Raw genomic sequence first — 16082 nt, 5'->3', positions numbered from 1 at the left:
GTGACGACGCAGGACGGACTCCTCGAAGGGAGACGTGGCAAGACAGGCAGAGTATGTTTCAGGCGTTTGGACGCAAGATCCAGAGCTTCGGATTCGGCAGCGTCACTGCGGAGGCGGCGGTGCCTCCATCTGCTCAGAGCAGAAAACGGGATAGGGGGACGGGAACTTCCGCGGAGCCGCCTGTGCCAGGCCTTGCGGCGCTGCTCCCGAGTCTGAACATCGGGAACTGGGCTGGCGGTGGGGTTGATGTCGATATCCCGGATTCCCCGTCGCATCCGAGACGTATCGGCAGCCCGGCGGACGATAGCAACATGCACCGCACTTGGATGCGGGAGACACAACGGCGGGATGCGGACATCTGAGACAAGGACGACCCCCTGTGTACGTAGCTGTGACTCGCGGTGTGTATGGAACCTCCACATTAACAAGGGACACCCCTGTTGAGCACAAGCCCTAGGTCACGGCGCAGCGGCCAGCGTGACGGTAGGGCGTGACGGACAGTGTGGCCACTCGGCCACTCGGGGCTTCGGGCAGCGGCACCGCCACCTCGCTGTGGGTCCGTCAGTTGATACGCTGTTTGGACGTAGAACGTATCAAAGCACCAGCTTCTGAGGCGTTCTCATTTACCATCATGCCATTGTTCCCTGGTAAAGCACTCGTCGTCATCCGCCCTTGCACTCCGTCGCCGATGCCGACCGCCATTGTCGGGCCCAGAAAGGAAGGTTTTGATCACGATCGACGCTTCGAGCGTGACCGAATTCCGCCGCGAAAATGTTGTTTACCAGCCGGAACTCGAACTTATAAGGCCCTCTTCGGCCCATGTGTTGGCTTTGATCAGCTGCGCTTGGACCTTGCTTGCGTCGTCGCTCCTCTCTGCCTCCTTCTCCGCCCATCTCCAGCCTGCATGCCGCCCCAGCGATAAGAGCCTTACCCACGCATCAGACTACCGTAGTGGACATACCTGCCCGTTAAAGCCGTTACAGCCGCCTAGTATCTCTCCACGTTTGCTATCGTATTTCTCTGTGCTCTCCTCTATCAGCCTTTACCCGTCGCATCTCTTCCTCGCTTTCCCATCGTCACATTTTCTCAAAGCACGTTTGACGCGCGTGTCGTCGTTACCTCTTGCTTTCTTCCCTTCGCTACTTCTTCCTCAGCTAACCGCGAATTTCGCGTCCCCGAACCCCCCTTTCGCGGAAATTGGGCGTGGCCTCTCGGTGCTCACCGTGACTCACAGCGAATCCGGACCCGCATTGCCATCACTCCGAAAGTTTTCGCCTCAAGACGCCAGCATGTCCAGAATCGAAGCCTCCGAGTTCGGATTGCCGCAGGGTATGATTAGGGAACCCGCCTTCCACCATCATCACCACCACCACCACAGCGCATCGTCCCATAACGCGAACGGCTTTCAGTCGTCCGAGCGGCGGGGTTCCCTGGGCCATCCTTTATCCACCTATCCTTCCAACGTCATGACACCCCGCACCTTTGGCATGAACGAGTACTCCCCAGACGGCATTTCGCTAGGCGCTGGTGGCGTCGTTGACAGCTGGCCAAATATGAACAGACATCCATCGGGTTTGACAGCTCCTGCACAAAACCCCGCGACGCCCATCCAGCAGAGCTTCAGCGCTCCCCAGCTTCATCCGCCAGCTCGTCAAACGACGTTCGCCTATCCAACAAACAACTCCTATTCCAGCGCTGCGCCGCAGGAGGATCACCGCGACTATCGCCGTTACTCCCCGCCTCGTCAGACCAACCCTACCGCTTCTACTGCTAGCTTCGACTCTCCGGCACACATCCCAATCAGCTCCGCAGACAGCCAGTCGCATCCGGCGACCCTATCTACAGCGACCCTTAGCTCTCGCTCTACACTTTGGTGGGGCAATCTCGAACCCTGGATGGACGAAGAATACGCCAAGCAGGTTTGCGGCCTCATGGGCTGGAACCCAGTCGACATTAAGGTGCCCTCGCCAGCGGAGGCCGGACAATCCGCACAGGCCAACAACCCAGGCTACTGCTTCCTTTCGTTCTCCAACCCCGCGCAAGCCGCCGCCGTTCTGGCCCAGGTCAATGGCAACGGTGGTAACGCCGCGATAATGCCCAACTCGACTCGGCCCTTCACACTCAACTGGGCGTCATCCATCCCTCAGTCCGCCCTGAACACCTCGATGCACCCTCCGAACTCGGTTCCAGGGCAGCCATTTCAGAAGGAGTACAGTATATTCGTTGGCGACCTTGCCCCGGAGGCGAGCAACTCGGACCTTGTCGCGGTTTTCCGTAATCCGGTCCTTGGCCTGCGAAACGATCGCGAGCCGAAGTTCATCAGACCGTTCTTGAGCTGCAAGAGCGCCAAGATTATGCTCGATCCTGCCACCGGCGTCTCGAAGGGTTATGGATTCGTTAGGTACGTCGGCGAAGGAAGTTGACGTATGATTTCGTCTCACGGCGTGTCTTCCAGGTTCACGGATGAAGCCGATCAGCAGAGGGCATTGGTCGAGATGCACGGATTGTACTGCTTGTCTCGTCCTAGTAAGCGGCCAAGCTGATATGCGTAGACTTGTATTGATCAGATGCCTAGTGCGGATTTCCCCCGCCACCGCCAAGTTCAAGCCGCCGACTTCGCTGAATCCCTTGAACTCTGCCGACCTCGCGCGGCTTGCCAACGGACTCACGCAGGTTTCGACCCCGTCCAATGCGGGCGTGCCATCGCAGATAGCGTCGATCCCGCCGCAGAAGAGTGTCACTACTCCTGTAGCTTTCTCTCCTACGGCTCCTCAGCCGCCGCCGTTCGGCTCGCCCGTCAACAACCAGATAGGCAGTGGAGGCGTGACGCCCTCCTCCAGCGCAGCATCCACCACCTCAGGCTCCTCGACGCTCGTGAACACGTCGGTGGAAGATGCTACCAAGAATCTACCTCCCGATGTGATCGCCCAACTAGCGCAGTACGCCAACGGCAACGCCGCTAGTGCTGTCAAGTCTTCGGGCGCTGTCAACTCCATCACGAGCCCGTTCGCTGCCCAGCAGCAGCAGCAGCAGCAGCAAGCTCGCCAGGAGAGTGACATGGATCAGAAATACGTCATTTCCGAAGAGTCTTGGAAGCATCATGCTCAAGCGCGGGCAATCCTGTCGAACCTCATTGGGCCGAACGGCGAGCAGCTCACCTCGATGGACCCCTATAACACAACCGTCTTCGTCGGCGGATTGTCGCCCCTTATCTCTGAGGACACGCTGAGAACTTTCTTTGCGCCCTTCGGCGATATCCACTACGTACGTCCCTTCGCCTCATCACCGATCCGTGTTCTTCATGTCGTATACAGGTCAAAGTACCCGTCGGAAAGCACTGCGGATTCGTGCAGTTCGTTCGCAAAGCCGACGCGGAGCGGGCTATCGAGAAGATGCAGGGTTTCCCCATTGGTGGTAGCCGTATTCGCCTGAGTTGGGGCCGAAGCCAATGTGCGTCTGTGGCGCGTTGTGCATTAATTGCTGATCACTGACATGACCTCACAACCCAGACAAAGCTGCGCAGGCCGCTGCACAGGCTGCTCAAGCGGCTGCTATGCAAGCCCACCTTCAGCACCAGTTGCAGACGCAAGTGCAACCCACAGCGCCGCTGTTGACCACGGAACAGGCCATGCAGCTGCTTCAGCGTCTTGACCTCGGCGCTTTTGCATCTACCGGAGCAGTCCCCTCGAACAGTGATGCATTCGCGGGGCGCGTTGCGCCTGGTGACGGTGGCCGGACTCGCGAGAGCGAAGCGAACGCGGCAGCGTCCCATTTCGAAAGTTTTGCCATGGGAGACTTTACCGGCAACTCGTTTAACGGACCTACGGATCGCCGGAGCTCGATGTTCTCTCCCTTCTCGCCGGATATGAACTCGCAAGCTCGGGAGGGACACCAAGGGCCTGACTTCTCCAACTTTGGCGGATCCCAGTCGCACCAGTCGCGGCACCCAACGCGGCATGTCTCGAACTTCGTACCAGCCGCCATCGACACCCACGCCGCCTCAAAAGTTGTCGGTGCCAGTCGCAGCAGCAGTGGCAAGGTTTCCCCTGTCACCCCTACTTCCCGCCCAGGCTCGTCAGGCAAGTTCGGAACGTTCACAGACGCAGCGCACGTTCAGACGCAGCGAAGCGACGAGTCCCAGCACCACCCCGTCGTCGGCAGAACTTACTCGTACGAGCGCCAATCCGGAGTGAACCTCGGCAACGCCCAGGAAGATAGCATGGCGAGTCTGCAGGACTTGAACGGCATGCTTGCGAGCCTTGATCTCGACAGCCATGGATACGCGGCGGGCAACCATGCCACGGCCGCCTGAAGCACGCAACACGCTCTCAGAATTTCTATTACTCTCAATCCATCTCATCATTTATATCCCAGCTCTAAATCGCAGACTAAACTCGTTTTCGAACTTCACATCGCTCTCCATGGTTGTCTCGTTCGCAGAACAGTCCCTTCGTTGTCGATTGATGTCTCAAAACCACGTATCGTTCGTTGCCCTCTGTTCCGAAATCATCGTTAGTCCGTTCTCGTTGTACCCCGTCTCAGCTATTCGTTTTCATGTTCAATCTAGTCCCATAAGTACACTGCCCTGGTAATGAAAAATCTGGTCGTCTTACTAAAACACGAGGGCAAAAACAGCTAAATCGTTGTGCAGTCCCTGCCGGGGACAGCCAAGTGCGAGTCTACAATTACGATATGGAGTACCGTGTTCGCGTTCAGTATGGTTTGAATCTTCGCGATGCCTTGAGCTCTTCGATCTTGGCCTTGTCTGCTTCCCAGTTGCGTTTCAGATCCAAGAGCTCTGAAGTTGCTCGATGTCAGTACGTGTCCCAGACAGTCAGGAGAAGCAGAGTTTACCGTTCCGCTTCTTCTCGTGCAACTGGAATGCGTAGAATCCTTCCTTCTCTTTTCTCTCCTTCTTTCTCCTCCCGCGGCCCCTCTTTCCCTCCGCTTCGCCGGAGGCAGTCTCTTGGAATCGCTTGCTGGCCACACCCACACCTCCACCAACCGTCTGCCCATATGCGCCCCCTCGCGTGACAAGGGTGAATCCGTCTTCGTCCACGATCGCCTCTCCTTTTCGGTACTTGGATTTCGCCGCTGCCTTTTTCTTAGCCAGGTCATACTCGAACCGTTCCATGTAGGTATCAGCGTGGGCCTTGACGATGTCGAGGGCAGGTCGCTGGGCCTGATATTTTGAGAGGTAATGAGTGAGACCGGACGGTTCGTCGGACGTCAGCCATGGCCGGAGTTTTGTATTGGAGAAGGATGAGGGGGAGAGGGCGCGGTCGAGTGATGATGAATCAAGGAAAACAACGTGAGCGGAACGGCCGGTGGGTTTCAGTGTCCGGAGGGGTGTCGAGGGTAGAGGTTGTACGGCAGGAGGTTGTTCTTCGTTGACTCTGCGCTTTTTGTGCTGTCGCGGTTGCGGCTCCTCGTCGACATCCGCATGGAGCTCCTCATCGTCCGAGCTACTCGAATCCTCGTCGCCATCGGCCTGACTCAGCTCCCTCTCTGCGCCTTGGAATGACACCCGCTCAATCGTTCCACAGTGCTTGAACAATACTATGATCTCTCGCTCGGTAGCATCAGGTGGTACGTTTACCAAGAAAAGCGTACGACCGTCCGGATACTGGTCACCAGATCGGGTCTTATTCGCTTTCTTCGTCCCACTGTGAGCACGGGCGTAGATGTAGTGGGGAGTTGACGAAGAATAAGCAACAGGGATGACAGCGAAGCCTGCTATAGAACGCGATGATGAAGCGACAGACATGAATGCGCCTGTGTCGCTACCCCCGAGAGTCGATGGTCAGTCCTCCGAGTAAGTATATGGCAAATTATGTCGGTAGCTGAGCAGGAGTAAAAATAACACGTGCGTGAAAGCAGTGCTCATGGGACCGACGGCATCGTCCTGTCAATGATGGGTAACAACGTTTAGACCCGTACAACAACTGCCCAGCGGATAACCCCGCGAATAACCGGTTGAAAATATGCAAAACAGCAGACTGTACAGTAGGGGATTATTACTCTATTATCCTTGTGACAAGTTCGGGGATCCAGTTGATCATCTTGGTGGCTACTCCTCGGTTTGGTGGGAGGAATTGGAAATTGCTGGCCAGTCCTTCCATGTGTATGGCCTGCATCAAGGCATTCAGCCAACAGCGTCCAAGCATCAGAAACGCGGCCTACCTCAAGCGCGGCCAGCTGAGGTTGACCGGGCCCATTGGCCGCTGCCTCGTCCAGCGTGCTCAACGTAGATTGCGAACCTCGCAAGTTACCATTGCGTGACGGGTCTTTGATGGCGACACGGAAAACCATGGACGCGGCACTCAATATGGCGGGGTTCGTGGAGTTAGTGAAGGTGTCTCGAATCCTCTCCTGGAGCCCTTCGTAGCTGCCGCAGAAGTCAGATCGAGCAGCCGTTCAGAAGCAATCGTACGACATACGCAAGAGAAACGGTCTCCGGGAATGCTACGGCGACGTCCGAGAGAACGTTGAACAAGATTTCGGTCTCCGCGTCGTCTCCTTGGGCCGATTCCAGCATTGCCCCTACGAAAGATGTGACGAGCAACGCTGTCGTCGAGTCTTGAACCCCTAAGAGCTCAAATGGCACCCGCGGCACGGCCCCCTTTTCGCCGGGGTTATTGAGGTATTCGACCAACCAAAACTCGTCCACTTGGCTGTCACGTAATAGTTGGCGATAAGTTTCGGTATTGGTGGAGAGAGGGAGGAGAGCGAGGAAATAGCCCAATGCGTCAGGACACAGGGGCGAAGGATGGCTTTTGGCCTCCGCTGCCGCTTGCGCAGTAGCCTTTAGCAAAGTTCGTAGAGCAGAATCTGCAGAATCCTTGAGGCCAGAATGTCGAACACCCTTGAAGATGGTGGTGGCCAAAGAAAAGGAAAAGGCGTTGGTGAAAGAAAGACCGAGGAGGTGGTCCAGCTGTCCTGCGATGTCCTCGATCTGCGTCCGAGCGCTCAAAAGGGTTGTGGATACACCATCTTCCACGAATGCAGATTGCTTCTCCATGGTCGTGATAGTAGAGACGAGCAGTTGCGTGGCCTCCATATAGTATGATATGTGGCTAGACTGTAACAGGGCGACAGCAAGCCAAAACATATGAGGCAGATACCGCGAGTTCTCGATCAGGGACGGCACGACGTTGTAGATGCACCGGAGCATTCTGACGACCGCGCTTGTGTCCGACTCCGTTGATTGGGATAACGCTGTCTTAAAGGCTACCAGCATCTGGTAAAGTAGGTCGTCGTCGACATCTGATGTAGCCAGCGTTCCCAGAACCAAGAAGGCCCGAGATTGGATAGCAGGCGAAAGCTGAAACGCCGTTGAAGTCACGAGGCTCATCCATCTCGCTCGCCATACATTGAGGACGCCTGTCACACGGTCAGTACCAACGCTTCGATTAGCGTAAAAACTTGACTTGCCTTGACTGCCCGCTATGGCGTCCAGAACGCGTATCAATAAACGAGAAAGATTCTCCTGAGCATCGATTCGGCCCGTATCAGTGGCCGCATCGAAACTGATGTATTCGCTTGAAGGTGTATCGCGTGTAAGACCAAACAGATTGAGCGTCTCAGGTTGCGCGAGCTCTTCCAACAACGACCGGATGACGGAGCGGCTCTCGTCTTCGGTGTTTGAAACGTCTGTGAATTGCAGCATGTTGATGACGACCGCGTAGATCACTTTGCGGACGCTGGTCTCTCCGGTCGCTGCGATCAGCGTGACGATGTGAATAATCTCGGCCACGTAGAGCTGCAGATGACCCATTTGCTTCCCGTGAGATCCAGGTACCAAAGCCAATCGAGTTAACACAGCAATTTCCGGCCAATGCGCGTTCTCGTCCAGGGTCTTTGTGGGTTTCGTGGAAGTTTTGCCTAGCATCTGAAGGATAGTGTTATGGCAACTGAACATGCATTGACAATGCTTGGACCGACCTTTCGCAGTTTCGCCATGATTCTACCTCGCCAACCAATGGATGCCAGAGCCGCAATAGTATCAGCGATGATTTCGCAGCGGCGAGTGTTGATGCCGGAGTCGACCGCCGCTCGTGTGAGTTCATCCAGAACGAGATTGGAGATAGAACTATCAAGTTTTGCAATCTCACCCCAGACATATCTCTGGACCATGCAATAGAGCTGCATGAAGGGTTAGATAGGGTAGCAGAACCGAAGCCGCGAACGCGTACATCTTTATCGTTCGTTGTCAAATCAACGAGGAGCCTGACACAATCTCGCAGCTTCGCCCCAGAGTGTTCATAGAGGGGATGCGCCGGATTCGGGAAGAACGCGAGGTTTTTCATCCAAGGACTCAAATACTGGAGACAGTGAATCTTCTGTGCCACTTTCGTCTTCTCCATCCCAGCGCACACCTCGTGGATGAAGTCCAATGTGAGATGAGGTGCGAATGCCGCCAGTTTTTCACTTAATTGGATACTGAATGTCCGAGGGTGTCCAGGGATGAATCCGGCTATCCCTAACAAATGAGCGTAAAGCATGGCACAGGAGTAGGCAAACACAAACCTTGGGACGCTACGACGGGAGCGTCGTCGTAGTTCAAGTGAGCACAAACCGCCGAAAGAAGTTCAGAAGAGGCATCGAGGAGATGTTCGTCTTCGGAGCCAATGCCGAGCATGCTGATGTGGAGCAACATAGCAGAAGTGTTTGAGAATCGGCCCATGCGCTCGGAGGTAGATACGTGGATATTGCGCAATCTACCCTTCGCCTCTCTTACCAGCTGTAACGCGTTCAGTAATTACCATCAGCTCTCGAACGAGCCTTACCTTGACTATGGCCTCTCTCGCGGAGGACGAGAAATACATGGTGGTGCCGTGTCTGCGTCTGATTATGAACTCGAACGTATCACGACCCGTTGAAACGTTGTAGATGTCGCTGATATCCGTCAACATGACTATCTCCGTGAACTTGCACGATAGTGCTGGAGTGATTGTCTGTGCTTTGATCTACTACGATTGAGTATATCATTTCCTCCGGGCACACGAAGACTGACCGAGGTGATCCTCAGGTGGGAAGCTGCGACGCTGATGATTACTGGTGTTCGAGGTTGATGACTGTGTCTCATGGACGCTTCCCTGAATTCTTGCCGCGGTTCTTGTTCCAGTTCCACTGTCTGCATGTCAACGGATAGCGTAGCTGCAGTACAAATAGACATCACCTGCGTGTGTCAACACCGACAGGCAGCGCTCGGAAATCAACTCCGATCGTAAGCGAGACAGATCGGCCACACTGGAATAGACGGTAACTTGTTCAAACGTAGGCATGCCTAAGCAAGTACGTCAGCGAGGAACCGTGGCGGCAATCAGACGTGTTAAACCTGCGAAGATGTTGTGCACTCGACGTAGATAGCGTACCGCTAACGCATTTGGGCTAAGGATATGTGCGCCCGTATATCGTTGCCTGATATCGTAAGGAATCAATTCGCAACAATACTTCAACCATTGCACTGGAATTTCGGAGTTGGACGAGAACGAGGTAAAATCGAAGACGATTTCAAAGGTGCGAGCGGAGTATTCAGGACGCATAAGACTCTGGAACGACTTCTGTTATCCCGCAACCCCATCACACGGAAGAAAAACAAACCTTGAAGATATGATACATAAGCAAGTCGATGTCAAGAGCCTCCGCGTCAAGCTTGTGCACTTTGAACACGAAAAGCGCGGGTCCCTCCTGGATGGAATCTTAGTAGTAGGAACGAGGTTAATGACCATATACCCATACCTCTGAGGAGGATGCATCAATGAATATCTCGCGTACGGAATCAACATTGCGATGCTGTGATCTTGCCATAAGTTCGAGGAAGTCCCGATGGTCTATGGTTGAGTTCGGGGACAGCGAAGGAACATCAAGGGGCTGTCCCAAATCCACGAGCGCGCCGCATAGATCCGTCCATGCCACCTTGTTTTCGACAGCTGCCGAATCAGGTTGTGCCATCCCTGGCGGCAGACTGAGCAGCTCCTTTCCGATCTTATCCGCATGCTTCTCAAAGAAACGATGGAGAACAACGGTGTCCGTGTCATCGTAGGTGGTTCCCAACCATTCGTCGTCGTCCTCCTCAGTGCTGATCGCTGAATACTTCTGGATACTACGTCAATCGTGATATATGCGAGTGATGTGAACATCACTGACATGAAGATCATTGAGATACCGGGTAACATGGACGATATTATCGGCGAGGTACCCGTTCAGCGATACCATGAACGCTTCCTTTCCGAAAAAGATGTTGTTGGCCAGGTTTGTAATGATCTTGGTTATGACCAACAGTCCTCGTCGTTGTACTGGATCGTTGGGGAACTCGACATCGACGGAATCCGGCGCGACTACGGCTGGCGAGATGAACCTATTGATGTATTCAGTACAAGGTAACAGTGAATACCATGATACGCACCTCAAGAACATGAATGCGCCAAGGGCTGCAAATCTGGCGTCCGGCCAGACTTCGTTCCTAGACACGGTGCTTAATGGTATTCCGCGTAGCACAATGCTCACACTCACACGGCTTTGCCTATATGCGCACAAATCTCTCGGAACATACTATTATGGAAGATGAGAAGATATGCAGAGACGACGAAATGGAAACACCTACGGGGGTAGTGCTGGAACTGAAGAGGCGATAATTTGCAAAAAGGCGCTCGTAACTCGTTCCACGTTCTGTTGGTTAAGTTGGGCTTGCCGCGGGCCGACCTTAGCTGGGTCCATTTCGTAGCTGCACCCCTCCGGCATGATGGTCATAGTTTTCACCAGAGGGATAATCAAGCTACGCAGGTAGTCGTACCCGTGAAGCTTACCAAATGCGGACAAGAGCCTCGTACAAACGCTATTGCCCCTGAACAGGGCCGCCTCATTGTCTGCAAGGGCTCAGATCAACAGTCTATTGCTGCATATACGAAGGACTTACCGGTACGCGCTACCTCCCTGTCAATCATGGCCTTCAGCAGTCGCATCAAGGATGATCTTGTGTCAAAAAGGTTGAATAGGACTGGGATGACGATATCAACTTCTGATGCAGGACAAGTTTCGCAGATGGCCAGCGCCAACACCAGCTGCCGAGGGGTATAATAAGTTTGTGTTGTCATGAACATTAGATTGCTTCGGCTTACGTTGTGTCCTTTGACGAGCTCGCACAGACGGCTACGGCGAATTGCATCCGTTCCTGAATCCTTGGCCTCAAACTTGGTACCTTTTTTAAGCACTCGAGAGAAGACATAGCCGAATATCGCTCTTTTGCTTGTATCATCATCGTAAGCGAGCGAAAGTCCGTGCTTGAGTCCGGCATCTGCATTGCCCATCACGAGGTGAGATAAGCCGGTGATGACCAGCTCTCGTATTTCAGCATGTCGTTTCGAGGCTGCCCGGGAGCGCTGTGCCATTCAGAGTTTACGACTGATAACTACTACCATACGGAGGAGAACCCACCTGAGAGCGCGAAGATATCTCGGAGCCGCGATCGTCCGTTGACTGCAGCTCGGTCAGCACAAGGAACCAGACATAGTCTCTAGTATGACGTACTCCTTCACCGCGATCCCAGTCTAATAATTTGATCAACAAGCTGGAGTAGCGGAAGAAAAGCCTCGACGCGATATGATCTGCGCCATCTCCGCCAGCACTGTCATCAGGCCGAAGGGGTAGCCATGACAGAATTTTCACCGTTGCGCGAAGGCAAGCCATGTTCACTTCAATCTGATTGCGCGATAATTCCGATTCCTGAATCTATCAGAATGTTAGGTCCTATCACGGGTTTAGATACCCCCCGTACTGCTTACAGAGGCAGGTTCTTGAATCCACTCGATGATCACGTCCAGCACGTCGTGGCACGTGAAGTCCTTCCGAACCGCTAAGGTTTCCGCACGGGCACTGATGCTTTCGCATAGAGCGCAAAACTTGACCTTGATCTTGAAGGTGGCGGGATCGTCGATCCGAGCGATGAAAGCCGCGAGTGCCGAAAGCGTGGCGCCCGAATCAAACGTTAGCAGCTCTTCAGGCTTCGCGTTCGGATTATCCAACAGTAACTTGAACGTGGCGATAAACTGTCGCAGGTCATGTATGAGCATACTGCGCGTGTTCTAGTATGCTCCCACTGACCTGCTCCAGGAACAATGCGCAATGGTCCGCCCATTCTGCACTCACTTCTTCAGTGACATTGTGAATAACACTGCCAATGCCCTACTCAGGTTTTGCCCAACGAGTGGATTGTAGGGATGAACTGTACCTCAGCATGTGCTTGAAAAGTATGGGATATATGCCCGGACTCAGTTCTGAGCCCGTGGCATCTCGAGCAACGTCGCGAGCGTGGATGGACTCGGCGACCATGAGGTCAACCAGGCTGTAAATGAAACTTTCCGCTAGATCCCAGGGATCCCTCAATATCCGTATCTCATCCGGCAAGCACTCTGACGGTACGACATATGTGACAGCCGATGGGTCGAAGTCTGTCGGTGTACATGCTGCGGCGAATGCAGCGAGAAACAGAGTCAATACCCTCCACTGGAATTGCACCTCCTGCGCTGACATCAGTGTGTGAATACTTCCCGTGAATATCTGAAACGGACCTCCGTCGTCATTTGCCTATCGAAAACGGTAACTTGCATGCTGTCGGGACCGATAGCACCGTTCTCAGTGGTCGGACGTATGGCCAATTCGGTCAAATGACACCATCTCCAGTAGCATTCTTGCCAAACTGCCATGTGCGCAGGAGACGCACTGGCGATGATACGAACAAGCTTACGTATGCGTTTGTGGTGCCCCACACGACCTGAAAAGCCATTCTTGAGGACAAAGGTAGGCCCAACAATATGACGATCTCACCGACAATGATTTGCCGCGGGTCCCCAAGTTGGGCATATATGGGGAATCGTTTGGATCTCTCTTCAGGGCTCATAGCATCATTAAGCGGCGCGTCCTGTTGCGATTCCGCCTGAGCGAGTAAACGAAGACCCGATGCCGCTGTGGAGGACACATTCGCATCCGCCGACGTTAACGAGACAAGTAAAGCAATTTCAGCAATGGCAAAGGCAGGGATACGTTCGGGAGAGAACTGAATCTGTCTTCCGTGTTCATGCTATGGCAGTCATCAGTGGCGGACTTATGATCATTGTACAACCGAGACTTACGTCGGTATCGCGTGTGTACAGCAGAAGGAGACCGTGTGCAGTGTCGACCCAAAGTCTCTGTGCCTCGAAATCTGCCCGTGCCGCGAGCAAGTTCGTGCATGCTGATAGCAACGCGTAGGGCCTGTGAAAACGATCAGGCGATCTAGACATGTCCAAACAGAGATGCGTACGTGAATTGCATCAACCATGGTACGGCGGCCGAGAGATAGGGACTGTCTGGACTCAACGCAAAGACATATTTCGATAGATATCGGAAGGAGAGATCGAGGGCCATTTTGACAGCGAGATCACATGTCGAGTCCCAAAGTTTGAGGGCATTGAGTCCCTTATCAGCACTTTCTGCGACAGATAGCCACTGGAGGTAGAAATCAATGTCCACTCTCCACAGAGCCAGCACTGCGAGCAACAGCCATTCACGATCTGGAATGGTTTCAGATGATGCGCGTTTTAATTTTGGTCGTGGAGACGGCCTCATAAGGTTCCCTCTCTCATCAATCTCGCCATGGCCAAGAATAGCGGCCTGACAGAGCGTCAGATATGAACATAACCTCGTATATGGAGGTGTAAACACCCTCACCAGGAAGATTCTTCGAATCCGGGTCGCGAACGCATCCCGTAAACTGGCTGTAGGTGGGTGCCACGGGATCATTCCCTCCTGTCGATCTGATTAGTAGTGTGGAGCTGTTTAACTTGAACGTGTGCGCGTACGACGAGGACCAGTTGCCGGAAAGCCCGCACAGCGCAAATCTTTACACCATCCGAGCGTACTGGCTCCAAGCATGCGCCAATAAGTGGCAGCACCTCGTCCTTCGGCAGAAATCGGTATACGGCTACCAAGGCATCGGAAAATAGGTCGCTGTCGATTTCATCAGCGGCCTCCCAGAATGGTCGCTGGTTCTGATATTTGAGGAGCACGGACTGGAGCCAGGAGCTTGTTCAGACAGCTTGAATGACCGTTATATATGAAAAGCATACCTTGATCTCATGAGCAACGTCCAGGGCGATTGATCTCAAAGGCAAGTCCTTGTCAGATCGTATGTGTGCAGCCGCCTTGCAGATGTCTATCAGGCACCGGAAAGCCACATCATGGAGCTTGGACGTCGGCGTCAGATTCTTGAACAGTTGCTCCATGAAATGCCAATCCTTGCGATAATTCTTCTGCATGGCTACGGATGGATTGACATGGAAATCACGTAAGCGTTCGGAGCTCAGGCAGAGAAGGGTGGTCAACGCAGGCCAAAGCAAGCGTTTATCGCTGTACTCGGCATTCTGATAAAGCAGATCGAACGCGCGTTCTGGGGCACCTTCCATCCTCCGCGCTGACAAGAGCGTATCGTTGAACTCGATAGGACATAGCTCGATCCAGGTCCATACCGCCGTACGGAGAGGCCCTGAGCACAAGGATTGCGACTCTCTGCGCATGTTCAACAGAAGAGATGAAGTTTCTGCATATCATTCATGCTCTGATAAGCGATTGTGACATATACGAGCGCTCGACAACGTACCTTGGAGTATCTGTATCAACCTAACACGATCCAGTGCAGCGTGGGCGACGAGTTCAAGGTCGACAATGTCTGGATCGTCTTCGTTAGCGCTGGCGAGATAGTGGATTTTATTTCGTATGCGCGTGAAGACCACAGGCCAGTTGGAGGTCGATAGATAATGTACGATCAGTCCAGCCGTATTGCCAACTAGGTGATTGAGTGCCGAAAGCGATCTCAGCAATACTCGTGGCGTCTTCTCGAATTCGACGGGCCGCATCACGAACTGCATTCGGGTATCCGTATTGGTGGACTTAGATGCCGCCGACATGAACGAAGGCTGGGGGCGTATGGACCGAGTGTATGGCTCTGGTCTCTCCCAGGTGTCACTCCACGGATTCGCCCCGTCCCGTAGCTTGCAAGTTGAGTAGTCGAGCTGTGAAGCTAAACGCGCCATACGTGATATCTGCGTGGAGTCCGCGGGTGGCGCTGCCTGCCGCAGGAACAACACCATCACCATGAGTATGTACTTCGCACAGTTGTCGTCCAGCGGGGTCGGCGTTACCCGCTGCCCTTGTTGGAGCGTATGGTCGGCAGGCGAGGCATATCGTTGTCCATGAGAACCTCCACGCGAGTCAGGTGTGACTGCTTCTACGGGGGTGGTGATTCCAGACCCGGTGTCGACACGATGACTCAGACTGGATTCTGGCCGATTTTCGCCCTGATATGTTCGCCAACGCGAGCCCATGACCACGGACAAGACCTTGAGAATGTAGAGCTGGGACTGGAGTACTTGGACGGTGTACCCAGATTCCTCGGCCAGCTGTGGGGGTTGTCGACGTTAGCTGTTAGCTGTTGGATGGGCGCGGTCACGAGATACTCGCCTTGGCCAATTTCTCGAGCGTTTCAGCAAGGGTGTGCGCTATGATGTTTAGAGAGTCTCTTGAGAGTTCAACTAGAGAATCAATCGCCTGCACCATGGCGTTGTCATTCTCGATGACCTCGAGGCTCAGTCCAGAGTAGCATGGCAGCTACGTATCATGGCCTGTTAAATAAAGGCGTTGCCCACAACGAGTGGTGCATAACACACCTTGTTCCTGAGTCTGTTCACCAACACGTATACCACCTTCTGCTGAGGTGTCGGCACAGTTTGGTTATACGCATGATAGACGGCCATCTGAAGTGAAGACGAGGGTCCGGGTGGTAGATGATGATGTGATTCGTTGACCTTGTGCACTCTGGTGGAGCTAGTGGTTGCACTGCTCGTTACTTGCCCTGCCGAAGCCGATGAGCGTCGGACAGGCATCGTGGATGATCATCAACTAGAGGCTGAAATCCGGGGTCGGGTGGCCAAGCGCCAGAATCGAGACAAGGAGGCAGCTTTGAGCAAGCAAAGCTGGTCGTGATGGTAGGCGCAAGCAATCAAGTCAAGAGCACGACGCCGAAGGAGATGTCCGCGCCGACGATG

The 16082-nt window shown here is 54.0% G+C and overlaps 4 protein-coding genes across 4 annotated transcripts in view; 2 read left to right on the top strand and 2 right to left on the bottom strand.

Moving 5' to 3' along the window:
* Window positions 1-448, top strand: part of PUNSTDRAFT_142917 (uncharacterized protein) — a gene marked incomplete at its 5' end in the record, with an annotated part of 3915 nt that extends 3467 nt beyond the window's left edge. Inside the window, one exon of the mRNA XM_007382512.1 lies at window positions 1-448. Within this exon, the coding sequence (XP_007382574.1) occupies window positions 1-4 (4 nt within the window). The 3' untranslated portion in view covers window positions 5-448.
* Window positions 449-1466: 1018 nt separating this feature from the next.
* On the top strand, window positions 1467-4312 carry PUNSTDRAFT_43751 (RNA-binding domain-containing protein; the record flags this gene model as incomplete). The annotated part of the gene is made up of 5 exons (XM_007382511.1): window positions 1467-2401; window positions 2456-2526; window positions 2576-3264; window positions 3315-3450; window positions 3510-4312. 5 exons carry the CDS (start codon window positions 1467-1469, stop codon window positions 4310-4312), a joined length of 2634 nt encoding a protein of 877 aa, XP_007382573.1.
* Window positions 4313-4712: 400 nt separating this feature from the next.
* PUNSTDRAFT_65396 (uncharacterized protein) lies at window positions 4713-5767 on the bottom strand (the record flags this gene model as incomplete). Its single annotated transcript, XM_007382510.1, has 2 exons — window positions 4713-4798; window positions 4855-5767. The coding sequence occupies 2 exons, from the start codon at window positions 5765-5767 to the stop codon at window positions 4713-4715; spliced, it is 999 nt and encodes a 332-aa protein (XP_007382572.1).
* A 210-nt stretch (window positions 5768-5977) lies between these two features.
* PUNSTDRAFT_51619 (uncharacterized protein) lies at window positions 5978-15932 on the bottom strand. The gene is made up of 34 exons (XM_007382509.1): window positions 15705-15932; window positions 15499-15645; window positions 14639-15437; window positions 14109-14578; window positions 13842-14051; window positions 13711-13788; window positions 13304-13653; window positions 13134-13254; window positions 12829-13081; window positions 12573-12775; window positions 12233-12522; window positions 12106-12175; window positions 11787-12050; window positions 11533-11733; window positions 11440-11481; window positions 11124-11384; window positions 10922-11066; window positions 10610-10871; window positions 10519-10557; window positions 10412-10468; window positions 10153-10363; window positions 9745-10101; window positions 9607-9693; window positions 9341-9554; window positions 9182-9289; window positions 9017-9132; window positions 8790-8969; window positions 8530-8743; window positions 8196-8476; window positions 7945-8145; window positions 7435-7891; window positions 6441-7383; window positions 6184-6388; window positions 5978-6131 (listed from the first exon to the last, which is right to left on the bottom strand). Exons 1-34 carry the CDS (start codon window positions 15918-15920, stop codon window positions 6018-6020), a joined length of 8166 nt encoding a protein of 2721 aa, XP_007382571.1. The 5' UTR covers window positions 15921-15932; the 3' UTR covers window positions 5978-6017.
* Between the last annotated feature and the right edge of the window lie 150 nt (window positions 15933-16082).

Source organism: Punctularia strigosozonata (genome assembly GCF_000264995.1).
Source record: "Punctularia strigosozonata HHB-11173 SS5 unplaced genomic scaffold PUNSTscaffold_4, whole genome shotgun sequence".
Classification (NCBI taxonomy): domain Eukaryota; kingdom Fungi; phylum Basidiomycota; class Agaricomycetes; order Corticiales; family Punctulariaceae; genus Punctularia; species Punctularia strigosozonata.
The sequence above is the reverse complement of the archived record's forward strand: the minus strand, read 5'-3'. Positions and strand labels throughout refer to the sequence as shown.